At 41.0% G+C, this 15,432-nt stretch overlaps 1 protein-coding gene across 1 annotated transcript in view; it reads right to left on the reverse strand.

Annotated features, from left to right (window-relative positions):
• Positions 1-12,409, reverse strand: part of ZMAT3 (zinc finger matrin-type 3) — a 106,663-nt gene extending 94,254 nt beyond the window's left edge. The window contains exons 1-2 of the mRNA XM_082252588.1: positions 12,064-12,409; positions 118-231 (exon numbers count right to left, since the gene is read on the reverse strand). Of these exons, the coding sequence (XP_082108714.1) occupies positions 118-231; positions 12,064-12,336 (387 nt within the window). The 5' untranslated portion in view covers positions 12,337-12,409. The remainder of the gene's footprint in view (positions 1-117; positions 232-12,063) is intronic.
• Between the last annotated feature and the right edge of the window lie 3,023 nt (positions 12,410-15,432).

Raw genomic sequence — 15,432 nt, forward strand, 5'->3', positions numbered from 1 at the left:
TTGTCTATATTTATATTTTATTTGTGGCAGCATAGCATCAAGAAAGCCAGAATATTACGTCATAAAGCATATTCAACAAAAAGGACATTTGTATGGAAAACTAAGCCAAGCTCTTACATTTGGTGATGACGATCCTGGTGATACTGTATCTAAAGTTTGATTCAGTCTTGATGAAGCAGGACAGCTACTTGATGCACAGTAGTTGCGTAATTTCTTGCTGTGGTTTTTGCCCTAAGAAATATATATTAACAATTTAGTCATCTGCATAAATGTGTGTTAGATAGAGCTGCTGCTGTCTTTTGCTAACAAAAAATCTTTGTTTTGCCTATATAGATACACCCTAGCTTTACTATAACAATTATTAATGATTAACAAAAATTATTAATATCATGCTTATCATTCCCAGTACTTTCATGGTAATCTAGTTCTATTTCTCTGTTTGTATATCGGCAACCAAAAAAAGTCAGAGAATACTGTTGTGGCAGCGGATGTGTAGGTGTGTAATAATAGAATTGTATCCGAGTGGGAAATCAGTTATACAAATACTTTAACAGATCCTGACTTATAAGGAATTAAATAATCTCTTAGGAACATCTGTACTTTGCAGCACTACTGTTTAAATAAAGGACTTTGTTACCCTCTGACTGGGCGTTAGAGTGTTCCCCAATGAAACCTGGTCTTGGCAAAAGGTCTCTCTGTGCTTGAGGTAGGCAGCCAGACTGCAAATTCAGTTATGATTTCATATTCAACTTGTTCAAGTTATTCAAAATTTAAATAATAGTTTCTAAAACTCCTCTGAAGACAATCCCAATTTGATACCCATGTTTTGAATTATGTCCCCCATGAAGGTGTTAGCCTTTTTTGATCTTGGTGTAGCTGCTAACTTTTTTGTTAGTAGTTTAGTCAGTAGACTTGGAGCCTCACCTCTGCCACTAACCAAAAGTTTGGGCAACTTCTCATAGAGCACCCAATACCTGCAGGTTGGACTGATTTACTCTGTAAATCCCTGTGTCCCTGTAATTTCTGGTAATCCATTCTTCACCTTGTATGAATACATCAGCATAGTACCCAGCGAAGACAAAGCAGTGGGCAAATCAGTAAATAGAGAGAATTCTGCTGCAAAGTTGTTTACCTGCCTGTCTGTGTTTTCTTCAATAGTGGCTGCAGGAGGATTTTGGTAATGCACTTTGCAAGCATGCTGCTTAAAGGAGTTATAAAGGCAGAAGGTTTTTTTTCATCTTAATGCATTCTCTGCATTAAGATAAAAAGCCTTCTTTTTGCAACAGCCCCCCTCATCCCCTTAACACTTTCCTGAGGTCCCTCTCTGTCTAGCGATGTCCATGAGTGTTTCAGCCGTTCAAGATTCTCCCTCCTGATTGGCTGAGACACGGGGCGGGGCCAGGTCAGGGCTCCGTGTCTGAATAGACACAGGGAGTTCTGACTCGGCTCAGGTGCCCCCATAGCAAGCTGCTTGCTGTGGGGGCACTGAACAGGAGGGAGGGGCCAGGAACACAGAAGAGGGGCCCAAGAAGAGGAGGATTCGGGCTGCTCTGCATAATCAAATGCATACAGCAGGTGAGTATTACATTTGTTATTTTTATAGGTAAAAAACATGACTTTACAATCACTTTAAGAGCCTCCACATAGACCCTATGACTATTACATTGTTTGGCTCCCTAGGGTATGGATGTAAAACCTTTTGATTCTTGAGACCCACACTTTGAAGGAGTAAATAACTGAGAATTTGACAAAAAAATTTAATTAAACCATTTAGCTCCCCTGCAGGGATGGGATTCTTCTTTGTCCAGAAAAAGATGGCAACCTGCAGCTATTTATATAATGCATTGTGCTCAATAAAAGTTCTGTAGAAAACAAGTACCCATTACACCTTACAAATAATTTGTAGTGTAATGTACAAAGAATTGACAGTGCATGCGTTTCCAATAAGCTAGGCACATATCACATCAGTTTAATGAATTGAAAATGGCCTTTAATAGGATTGCCCTTATGATGAAATAGTCTATTCGGCCTTTGCGATGCATGAGCTGTTTTTCAATGGACCATCAGTCATATCGGCAGATTTGTAGTTGTCTTCTACAATGACGTCCTGATTTAATTATATCCCTGGGAGCAGCACAGGTTTTAAGAATGTTATATACTCAAGGACAATCTGTACACCAACATAAAGCAATCTTTCTACGTAACACTATATCTAAGCATAGTTTGGCAATGGACCTTGTCAAGATTAGGCCCATAAGGAACTGGGCCAGCCCTAAAACCTAAGAACCATGCAAGACCACACATTAGTGAATCAGTGTTTCTGGTTGGAACCTTACCAGTTTTTTTTTATTCCATGATATTTTATTTTGAAAAAATCAAGCAAATACAAAAATACATTACACGTGACAGAACATAGCTGCAAATATAATAAAGCCATGAATAACAATGAGAAGAGAAAAAAGGAGAACACAAAAACAAGCAAGGGTGTCCTTCTCCCAGTAACGGTATACACATGTCTCAGCATACCAAGCTGAAGAATATATTGGGATTCAAACCACAAGAAAATCAAAAATTCATCTGCTAAGGCATTATATCCAATGTATATGGAACGTTTGCAATTCTCCAATCTTTCACGCTCCTCCAGCTAGTGGCCTAATATTTTCGATACATACACACATATGACCGTCCTGACGTCACTTCCGGGATACGTAATGGCGCCGGCGACGCGTTGTCGGAGCATGCGCTCCTTCTTCAGGCCGAAGAAGGAGCGCATGCTCCGACGACACGTCGCCGGCGCCATTACGTATTTTGGAAGTGACGTCAGGACGGTCAGTGTTGTGTCCCCGCAATTGGGAAGTACCGTTCGTTCATCGGTTACACCCCAGCGTCCTGAGACCGCTCGAGCCATCCTGAATCAGGACACCGGGAACCACTGCCTGTATTATGATGTCTGTCATGCTGTTTTTACATACATTCTTGTGAGTACCTTTTCATTGGTTAACCCCTAATAAATCTCGATATACTGCACTTAGTGTGGCGCCTGTGTTCTCCTTTCAGCTCGCCACAAACCCCTTCTACTTGCCATCAGAGCAGCCTACGGAGTGTGGTGGTTTGAGATTTTATTTATATGGACTTTATTATGGACTTTTAATATAGCCACCATTGTGTTGCTGATTTTATTGTATTAGCGCATGTTTCTGTGTCCACTAGTGGAGTTTGTGAAGTTTTGGACACCCCTTCCCCTGTTGTGCGCCAGTTTTCACCCATTTGTCTCTCTCTGAAGGGACAGCCGCCGAAAACCCCACACCAATTTTGCAGATGTCTATGATTAAAATGGCCTTGCACAATCTGAGACACACTCTATGATGTAAGCTTCCAGATTTCCAGAGGCAGCACACCACACATTCCAATCCCCACGCATCCCTACAATCACCTTACCTGTTGAGCTCTAATCATGTGCTTTAAAGCTCCCCAGACAACGCTCCCCACCATTTACTGTAACATGTTTATATAGATCAGTGGTCTTAAAGTGGATCCAACAAGCCCACATTGTTGTACAGGCTGACATTTTATCCTGTGATATATGGATCAACTCCTCCAAATTTTCGTTCTTTTTAGTCTAACGAGCCATTTCCATATGCTCAGAGGATGAGTATGTAACCAATGAGCAGGTATACATATCCTGGCCAAGTTAACCATGTGAACCACTAAGGATTTCTTGTAGCTCTGCAATGTTTGTGTATTATAGTGTAAAATATTAGATTGAAGCAAAATCCAGCGACTCACACAACAACTTGTTCACCAGTTCATGAACCCACTGCCAGTAGTCCAGAATATCTGAACAGGACCACCAAATGAGTAAAAAGGATTCCACCTCTATATAGCATTGCCAACAACGGTCCGAAGCAGATGGTGTAAGCTTGTGAACAAGAGTTCACCCTGTACCATCTTGTTCTAATTTTGTAGGCATTTTCCTTGATACAGAGGGAGGATTTTATGTGCCATCAAATTCACTCGCTCTCATGCTTCATCATCCAACTGGCAATCAAGTTCTGACTCACGCTCACACTTTGCACGCCGATCCTTTTCTAGTATTCTTGTGCACGTATAAAATGGCATACAGTTTGGAGACTGTGTCTCTGTGGGGAATGCTTAGAGAAAATGGCCTCAAACACAAACAATGGTCTTTCAAATGCCTGTTTCTACTTCTGTATCAGCAAGAAATTAATTATTTTGAAATAGGACCAAAGGCGAAACGGTATCCCCTCAAAATGCTTCATTAAGGCTGTTCTGTCCAAGAACTTTCCCCTGTGAAAAAAATTGGTGTGCCAGGGGAGAATTATGTGGCCAATTTGATAAAAAAAAACGTCATATCTGGCATGAAGTTTGGGTTTGCCAGAAGTGGAATGAGGGGACCCAAACCTGAGGATATGCCGCAAGTCTTTACAGCCAAACAAAAACCCTACAGAGCTGCCCAGAAAGGAGGATGATCTAGAAACCATTAACTTTCTTTTATCCACAGAACATTTGCTAAAGGTGTATCTACCAAGTCCTGTTCTATCTGGACCCAATCTTTACAAACAGAGTGGACTGACCAGTCCATAATCCTTATCAGCTGGATGGCCCTGTAGTATTTTTGCATCTCAGAAAAGCCAATCCCTGCCTTTGTCTTCAGGAGAGAAAGGTAGGCAAGGCTATTCCTCGCTGCCTTATTCTGCCACAGAAAGGTTGGGAACATGTTACGCAAATAAGGAAAAAAAAAAGGTTAGTTAGAAGAAGCGCAACCATTTGCATTACATAAAAAAGGCAAGGCACAGCATTCATCTTCAGTGCCGCCGCCCTTCCAAACCAAAACAGAAGTGTGTGATCTCATAACAGTAGATCCTTGTGGAGCTGTTTCACCAAGAGGACATATATACGTTCATGTCATTCCACAGCGTTAGAGGGGAGTGCTATTCCCAAATAGCTGATTGCGTCTTGTTTCCATGTAAAAGGAAATTGAAGTTTATATGACTCGATTTACGGCTGCAAAAGGTCAGCACTTAGATCATAGGACTTTGAGTAATTAATTGTAAAACTGGATAGAAAGAGATATTAGTACAGAGCATCTTACAGTGTTGGTATCAAGAAATGCCGGTCCCGAAGGAAAAAGGAAGCAATAGATCACCCGCGTATGCGGTCAGTTTGTGCTTCCTCCCGGTTATGTGGAATCCTACGATGTCTGGATCACCCCGCAAGCATCTAAGAAATTGCTCCAGGGTAAGAATATATATGAGGGGTGACAATGAGCACCTCTGCCTTGTCCCATTATGAATTGTGAAAGCATCTGATAATGATCCATTCACCTTAACACTAGCAGAAGAATTTGTGCAGAGGGCTAAGATTCTGCTGCACATTTAAGTGTGGAACCCCACCGCCCTTAACATGGCAGCCATAAAGTCCCAGGCCACTCGATCAAAGGCCTTTTAAGACCTTACTAGTTTTCTGCTATTCCACCTCACTATCAAACCCTCTGACAAAGGGGGAAATATCATGGTAATGTCAAACGACCAATATAAAAAGATGTGTCAGAGAATCCTTGACAACATCAATTGGTATAAAAAAATTCCCAAAATAACGATTGATAAATTTCATTTAGAATTCTACACACTAGTAGATAACACGTATCTTACCAATGTACTGGATAAATCCACTTGGGAATTCATTAGGGTCAAGTACCCTAAAATTCCAACCTTCTACAGCCTCCTCAAAGTACATAAAATACTCATGATCCCCCTGGGAGACCAATAATATCTGGAAAAGGTAACATCACTGAGAATTTAAGTAGATACATTGACAAGAAACCATCTCCCTTCGTTCAAAGCCCACATTCCTACATAAAGGATACTATCCACCTTTTACAAATACTTGAGGACCTGTACGTACCCCCGGATGCCCTGCTGGTGGCCATAGACGTGGAAGCCCTATACAGCTCCATCCCCCACCAGCAGGGCACTTGGGCTGTTAGTCAGGTCCTACGGCAATCAAATTATGATCTATCACAGACATTTAATTTCATTTTGGAGCCCTGGAATTCATACTGACACATAATGTGTTTTCCTTTGATGGCTCCCACTTCCTCCAGGTACAGGGCGTGGCGATGGGGACTTGTTGTGCCCCATCGTACGCCAACCTGTACCTGGGGGCGTGGGAGCGCTCTTTACTATCAGATGAACATCTGTCCCAATTTATCCAATATGTACTTTCATGGAATCGCTACATCGACGACATACTGGTGGTCTGGACAGGCACCAAGGAAGCCCTATTAGAGTTCATCAAACACATGAATATCAACACATACAACCTAAATTTTACCAAGAATTACGATAAACAACATATTAATTTCTTAGATGTCACTATTAAGAAGGACAATGAGGGCCGTATTTCTACCACTCTCTTCCGCAAACCCACTGCGGCCAACACAATACTACATGCCTCAAGTTTCCACCCCACCCCCCTAATCAGATCAATACCATACGGACAGTACCTGCGATTACGCAGGAACTGTTCAAATGAACTTTCTTTCAAATCAGAGGCGGACAGTTTAAGACAAAGACTTCTTCAACGCGGCTATTCCAATGCCTGTTTAAAGAAAGCTTATCGTAGAGCCATTTTACCAACTCGACAAGAATTGATCTTCAAAACAAAACCAGAATCCAACCCAAAATCACCAATTCCTCATCAAGCTCGCATTATAACAAAATACACACGACAACACTAACAGATATACAAAATCATCAACAAGCATTGGCATTTGCTCACAATAGACCCTACCCTCAATTCCTTTGTTGCAGACAAACCCCAGATAACATATCGAAAGGCACGGTCTCTAAAAGACCACTTAGTCACCAGTGAGTTTGCGGGGGAATATAAGTGTGACCCCTGCAAAAGGCCTGGCATCTTTAGATTCGGGGGTTGTAACCTATGCAGGTTTATGAACACTAATAATAATATCCTATTACCCAATGGATCTAGATATAAACCCTTACACTATGCCAATTGCAGGACTGTCGGTGTCGTCTATCTCCTCCTCTGCTGCTGTGGCTGTTTCTATGTCGGCAAGACCAAACAGGAATTTCTACCACATTTCTACCATGCACACTTGTAACCCCGACCTCCCCCTCGGGAGACATGTGCGCGACACACATAATGGCAACTTTCCATACATTCAGTTTACCATCCTGGATAGGGTGCACCCCAGCAGCAGAGGAGGAGACTGGGACAAGACTCTCCTGCAAAAAGAATCCAAATGGATCGACCAATTACGAGCCACCATGCCTCCTGGCCTTAACGACAGCATTAGCTTCAAACCCTTTCTAGAGGGATTCTCCTCAGGGAGTTGGGAACCACAATAACCTCCTGGTTCCCTACAATATCTAAAGGCCAAACATAATTAGATGCATGGATTCATTCATATCTGGCATTGTATCCTCTATATTTATATGTATTGATTTACTGTTTGGTCCTCTTCGCCATCTAATTTGTTTTAAAAAAAATCTGTTAAATACCTCCCGAGACAATTGAGTACTGTCCGTGATACTTATTTTATTTGCACTAACATACAATTTTTCAGGACAAGCTTTCGGGGTATGTCCCCTTCATCAAGATCCAAGCAGTACTGCTTGGATCTTGATGAAGGGGACATACCCCGAAAGCTTGTCCTGAAAAATTGTATGTTAGTGCAAATAAAAAAAGTATCACGGACAGTACTCAATTGTCTCTGTCGCAAGTGCACTAATACGGCTACAATTACCTCAAGCTTAAATACCTCCCTAAAGGTATCATCCTTTTCTTCCCTGGGAGTAGCTACATGTAATATATATATGATCTGCTTGTACAGGTTTAATAACTACATATCCCCTGCTTTTCTACTACTTAGTAGATACTGTTACCTTTCAGAGAATGTGACACAGTAGGATGTAATGATACCTGTTGAAATCTGGTTAAAATATATATATATATATATATATAAAATATAAATATATATACCTTGGATGACGCTTACGGTATCACAAGGCATCTATCTCTGGTATTGTTTGTCTGCTCATCTTCTATCATTGCTTGCTTTTCTCTATATTTCCCATTGATACTATATTTTGATACATTTGTATGGGCATGTCTATTGTGTATGCATACTGTATTGCCTTATATGTACATTGTACATGCATATATACATTGCACTAGTAATTTCCCAGTAGATTTTTGTCCACTTGCTTCTCGATCTTTTACCCTCCTTTCCATCCCCCCGGCGCACACAAGGGACAGGATCTGCTCTTTTTCCACATCCCCTGCCACATTCCTGTTCGGGGTTGAGCGTCACCTAGTGGATGGGCTTGATTGCGTCGGCGTGCCTGGAGCGCAGGCTCCCATCCAACGTCCCTCAGTGGGCGGGGCTATGCGCTCCAGACACGGGGGACCTCATTGGCCAATCGGACCGGCCCGCACGTTTGGCCCGATGGGCGCATGCACGGGCATCTTTTTAATCGGCGCGACCGGGACTGTTTGTTCTTGCCGCGCCGTGGTTAGCACGCAAGGACTGCCGAGCCACCAGGTACTGTTCTAATACTTATTTTCCGCATTCCCACTGAACTCCAATACTAAATATGGCAAATAACCCCTGATTGATTTACTTACCTCCAGCTCCACTCACTTGCCAGCGATCCCTCGATCTTCAAATCCTGGTCAGTATTAGGTACTTTGCTTCAGGGACTGCTCAGTCCTTTTCTCCTCCCCCCCACCTACCACATGCACCGGCATGTCACCACTGGGTTGTCACTTCACCTGACCCCCATCTTCCTGCACGAATGCTCCCTCCTGGGACCTTACTTATCACCTTCTCACTTCATCACTGTTCATTGCTTCTTTTCTCACACACACACTACCTGATGCATCCTTTCCCCCCCCCCCCCCACCCCTGACTCTCTTCTCCTTCCTTTTCTTTTTCTTTCTTTCTTTTCTTTTCTTCCCCTCTTTTCCCGTTTCTTCCCTTTCCCTCCCCCCTCCCTCTCCCCATTTTCCCTTCCTTTTCCCTCCCTTTCCTCATACTTCCCTTTCCCTTCCCTTCCCCTTTTCCTCCTTTCCATTTTCTCTTCCCTTTTCCTCTTTTTCTCCTTTTCTCTTTTTCTTTCCTCCTCTTTTCCTCTCTTCTCCCTTCTTCTCTTCTCTTTTATGTTTCATTTTATTTTGTATTTTTATTTTTCTTTCTTTTTTACACCCTTCCCTTCTTGTGGCTCTTCAATTTTCCTCTCGGAGATCGTTTTACCAGTATTAGTATTCTTTGACATGTATATACCTAGGTCCATCCGTTTTGTGGAAGCGGAACTTCTTCTCCATTTACTCCTTCTTATAGCACTACGTGTAAGGAAGATACTCTAATTACAGGTAACTTATACTAATATCAATTCTATACTTACACACAATATATATATTCTTTTAAGGAAGATACTTTAATTACAGGTAACTTATACCTTACTACTATCAATTTTATACTTACACACACCATGTATATTCTTTTGGAGATTCTTTTTGATACTTTTCTTTTCTTTCCCTTCCTTTCTTGTCTCCATATCATTCTTGAACTCATGGTAATCACTCCATTTTATTATATCATTTCTCTACCCAGATATCCTTGCGTCTCTGGCCATTGGCCTTATGAGATTCTTGTGGGATAGGTTACGGAGGGTTTTTCCAGCAAAGCACTAAGAACTCACTACTACTTCCAGCTGGCTATACCTTTGCTCCCCCCCCCCTCCAGATATACAGGGGAGTTCTTTCCTTGCCTCTGCCTCTCATTCCACCTCGGCGCGCTCCCGTTTAATATTGCGGTTTCCTAACCGCTACAGTGTTTTAGACATGCGATCATGAACTCCTGAAAACTGGATACGTGGTACGTATACCTTATACATTTCTATTATATTAGAGACGGCTGGTGCAATGTATATATACATTTTCTCTTTTTGTATTGTACATGACTATGATACTATGAATTTTAATTAATTGATACTTTCTCTATTTACAATTAGAAGTGTACCCCAAATTGACCTTTTTGGATAAAGGGTCATTACCCGAAACGCGTCAAGATACTATTTTGGGAGATCACCCACGATCTTTGTTTCTTCAGTTTTCCATCTGATGTACTTAGACCGCATGTAACATGTACTGTTCGTATCTATATTTCACACTATATGTTAATTTGAATCAACTTTTTACTTTTGAATAAATTGTACTTACTTTTTACATTCATGCATATACTCTCTTTACTCTGTTGGATGGTTGTCTGCCTAAAAAGTCCCGAACCCAGGGGAACCCTTTTGTTTCCATTACAATTATATTATGGATGTTGGCAGGCTCCCATCCAGACACCACAGCCCGAGCTTAATCTATAAAGAAATTGCTCCAGGGTAAGAATATATATCAGGGGTGACAATGAGCACCTCTGCCTTGTCCCATTATGAATTGTGAAAGCATCTGATAATGATCCATTCACCTTAACACTAGCAGAAGAATTTGTGCAGAGGGCTAAGATCCTGTTGCACATTTAAGTGTGGAAACCCACCACCCTTAACATGGCAGCCATAAAGTCCCAGGCCACTCGATCAAAGGCCTTTTAAGACCTAACTAGTTTTCTGCTAGCCAGGAATCCCACCACCATCTTCATTCTTTTTGCATTGATTTTATATCAAAGTGAGGATTCTTTACAATTATGCAATGCGGCTAAAACTCAAAGCCTATTGCCCTGCTTTTCTTTATCAGCTTCATGGTCTATCTGGTTGTGTCTCCCTACCATGTTGCTTTCTACCTTCTTACCTTGCACTTTGTGTCTTTGCCTTTTATCCTGTACTTCACTGCCTCACACCTTTACTTTACTGAAGCCTTTGTCTCTATTGTGCATTTGTTTTCAATTTGTGTCTGATTGCTTTGCTACTCTCGTTTGCTTTGCTGTCCTTACACTTCTTGCTCTCTTGCATTCTCGGCTATTTACTTAGTCTATCCTGGTCAGTCTCTAAATTCAACTGTTTGCTGCAGCTCCGTACATTCTTTTGCCCTTGGCTAATCAAGTGGAGACCAGGTAATTACTGGTACTACCCTTCTTAGTATGCCCTTTACAACTTGCTGGCAACACCATTTGCTACATTTATCTGCCCTTTAGCTTAGACTTTGTTGTTGCCTGCAGTTGCTGACAAGATTTTTTGCCTACAGTTTCCTTGCCCCTTTCTTAACTATGACACGCCGCTGTGTAAACTAACTAGTGAAGGTAAAGCAGAACAACATCCCTGTCCTCAAAGTATATCTGAAGCCAGAAGTTTTTTTAGCTTTGGGTAGAGCAGGTAATGGATACGACTTTGTAGTTTTTGCTGTGTCCCATTAAGATTTTCCTTGACTTCATGTCTTGTAGACACCACAGGATGTGAGAGGAAATTTCCATGAAGTAAAAAAATAAAAACCTAATAAATAGCAGTCACTTGAACAAGTACTCTATTCAAAAGATTTCTACTCTTCCTGTGCCTGAAGAGAACACAAAATGTGGATTTTTCAACTTTCAGTCCCTTTTAAAATGGTCTTCAAGACAGAGAGAGGAAATCTCCCGAGTGGGAACACAGATATGAAAACACATCTGACAAAGGTTCTAATCTTTCAATACTCTATCCATAACTTAAAAAAGGTTTACTTTAGAAACACTTGAAGAAAAAATGTTTATGTTCCAGTATTCTTGAACCTAGGTAGGTAGGCAAACATTTCTGGCAGAACTGATTCAGTCCTGTTAGATATTTTCATTTTGAGTACATTCTAAGATGCATCAGATTTTGTATTTTATATGATTCCAAATATACCAGAACTATATTGCAGATGATTCAACATAATGAGGTCATCTGTTATTTGCTACCATTTAGATAATACACAGATAAAGTCAAGTCTATTTCTTATCAATGAGGTCAGTCAACAGCTATGACATGTTTTACGTGGTTCTGTGTCTGAAAAGAATAACATCCAAATGAAGCAAGAACTTGTATCGGTGGTCCTTACCTGATAATGTGCCTGAGCTTGCTGTGCTGAATTCAGGGTGACATTACACAGCTTACAAGAAAGAGGTTTACACAGTTCTTCCAAGGACGGATCTTGCTCCAAGGTGTCATCCTTCAGGACTTCCAAGGAAGGTGGCTGGGCTGCAATGGCTACTCGTATTGGTGAATGAGGCTGCGTAGGTAGGACTACTGGCCTTTTTCCCATTGCAATGGCAGAAGGAAAAGTAGGTTGCTCAGGGTGAGGAGGAGGCCTGGCATGTTGCAGCACAATCATCTGCCCAGTTCTGTGCGATGGCAAAAGTGAAAAACGTTTTGCTCACGCAGTCTGGATGGCTCTGATGTTCTGAAGAGTGCCTTTTTAGAAAGAAAAAAAAAAGAAACATGGTAATTTCGTGACAAGTAAGCCGCACATAGCCAATTTGGTATTTTACTAAAGAACCTAAGGCATGCTACAGCTGCCTTAGATGGTGATGATTAGGATATCAATCATATTATGAAAAATATTTACATTAACATACATGACTGGTTTGGCTGAACATGCATGCTAATGCACTGAATAGACAGTTTTTATCTGGGTAAAAACAGTGATTGTCTGGGAAAATATTAATCAGATCATTCATTCCATGGAGATCCTTTAACTAGGCAATTCTACAAAAATGTTTCTTTACCTCTCTTCTACCCTTTTAGACTGCATGCTCTTAGAGCCCTCTCTGCTGCTATTTCTTCTTACTGTTATACTGTTACTTGCTACACTATAAGTACTTGTTATCTTGTATTTTTAACATTTTATGTATTGTATTATCTGTGCTACTGACCCTTGTTGTACCTATTATTATGTACAGTACCAAAGGAGATGATGACTATATAAATGAGATGACGACTATATAAATAAATAAAACGACGACTATCTTTCAGCTTTTAGATCTTCCAAATGTCATGTCATGCCTATAGCTAGCATTAAAAAAAAATGTTAATAAATGCAGTAATTTAAAATAATACACTTATCAAATCTAGAAAACAAAATGTCCTCTTCAAATACCCAAGCAAGTAATAAAAACACATATTTCCCATTTACCTAACAGAAGACAACACAGACTCTGTGAGCCAATGAATCATCATCAAATCTAGTTTAGATACAATCATATTAACAGTTCATTCACTAAAGCCAAATAGGCCACGCTACAGGGGAAATTTCACTTTGTAAGGACATTTTCCACACCAGCTTGGTGAATGAGAGGTGAAGCTCTGCTTACTCCCGTCATCCAAGCATGTGCAAGTAAAAATAATGTTTTATTTATTTATTTATTTTATTTTTCTTGCCAATGATTAGATATTCCCTTGCAAAGTGAATAGCCTATTTGCCTTTAGTAAGTTAAACTCTTTTTTCCCTTTCCTGAAAGATTGTGCAGAGAAAATGCAACATAATGAAAATATGGGCTGATTTTAGAAAACAAAATAAGGAAAAGTGTAGGGGTTGCCTATAAGAATAACTGAAATTTGTTGCTATACACAATACATTTTAGTTTGGTAGATAAACAGCAGTCGCTCTGTACAGGCCTAACAATACTGTAGTGTATTAGTGTACTTCTAAGTATGTTGCACTACTAAGAATCAAAATCAATACGTCTAAAATTGGGTTTGCACACACCACAAAGGCAGTAGGCCGGTCATACACGGTTCGAATATGGTGAATAGGCTGAGATATGAACCGTTAATGGGCAGGCTGAATGTACCAAGCTGATCCATCAATCAACTTGGGTACAACCAGCCTGTCATATTTCTCGTACGATTATCGCTAGCGGCTGCTATAGCCGCTAGCGATAATCACTGTATTTTTACAGCAAGGACAGATATGTGACTGTTGTACCATGTACTTGTACGAAAAAGTATCCTCTTCTCTGTGCATTGCTACCTTTGTGTGAAATCTCTGGTGTCCTTGCCAGTCACTCTGTCTTCCTATTAAAAACTGACTATACTAGGCACAAGAGAACAGTTTGTTCAGTTTTCTAGCTGTGCTGGGAAGTCAGCCTGCTCTGCTCCAGTGATCAGGCTTGTGCTGACAAACCCCCCCCCCCCCCCCATTTATAGCCATTTCTGCTCCCCTAACTCTCTGAGCTCCTTATGCAGCTGAGAACAAGGTGATCACCTAATATGTATACACAAATGTTTTGCCTTTCGTTTTTATTTTAACTGAATGGGTTGTTGTACAATGTGAGGGTTCACATACACGTTAAATAAAGCCCCGTTCACATGAAGCAATTACCTTTGTGCTCTGTGTCCCATGCAGGTCCATCTTTTACCGGCATGGGAACGCACAGGTGCTGTGTGCATCCCTCTGCCAGTATCCCATTTTAGTCTATTGGGACACAGTTGCTCTGTCCCTAAATGAAATGCAGGTGCATGTGGGTGAGGGTTCATGAACTCACCCTGTGTGCATTCAGGGACCTGCACCGACATGTCATAGGGACACAGCAGCTGTGTCCGTGCAGCGGATGCATTTCACATCTATGCGTTTCTAGTGCGTTCACAGATCCAGAGAAATGCACTACAGCATTTGGTGAGGGGCGCACTGGAAACCTTTGCTGGCATTGTGCTATTTGCTGGGTATTCTGTGCACCCATGTGCCTTTAAGGAGGAATGGGCTCTCTCTAGGCATATCTGCCCTCAATCTATCCATTATTACAGTATGTATGGGTTCCTTCTATGGAGGCTCTCAAAATGTATAGTTAGGACTGCAGATAATACTAGGGTGCCTTGTTGCAGCCTCTGCAGCTTACACATATATTTCCAAATGTGTGCAAACTAAACCCGTTTTCAGGACAATTCAGTTTGTTGCAGGCTGGCTAGTAAGTTAAGATGGAAATGTTTCTATTTATTTGTCTGAGATGTATTACAATCCATTTACAGTTGTGCTCAAAAGTTTGCATCCCTTTGAAGAATTAGTAATATGCAGTATGTACTATTTTTAAAGATAATATGAGCGAGCAGGCAAAACACATTTCTTTTTTTTCCTATGGGATTCATATACAATTGTTGGTCATAACAGAATGGCACAATCATGAAACAAAACATGGCAACAAGCAAACAAATTAAATAACCCGTTCAAAAGTTTCTTAGTTCTTTATACTGCGCATTGCCCCCTTTAGCATCAATGACATCATGCAGTCTTTTGTAATAGTTGTGTATGAGGCCCTGAATTCTTGCAGGTGGTAAAGCTGCCCATTCGTCTTGGCAAAATGTCTCCAGGTCATAAAAAGTCTTTGGTCGTCTTGCATGTAGGTTTGAGATCTACCCAGAGTGGCTTGATGATATTAAGGTCAGGAGACTGTGATGAGCACTCCAGAACCTTCACCATTTTTCTGCTGTAAGC

This window comes from Pelophylax lessonae, assembly GCF_965119305.1.
Source record: "Pelophylax lessonae genome assembly, chromosome: 3".
Lineage (NCBI taxonomy): Eukaryota > Metazoa > Chordata > Amphibia > Anura > Ranidae > Pelophylax > Pelophylax lessonae.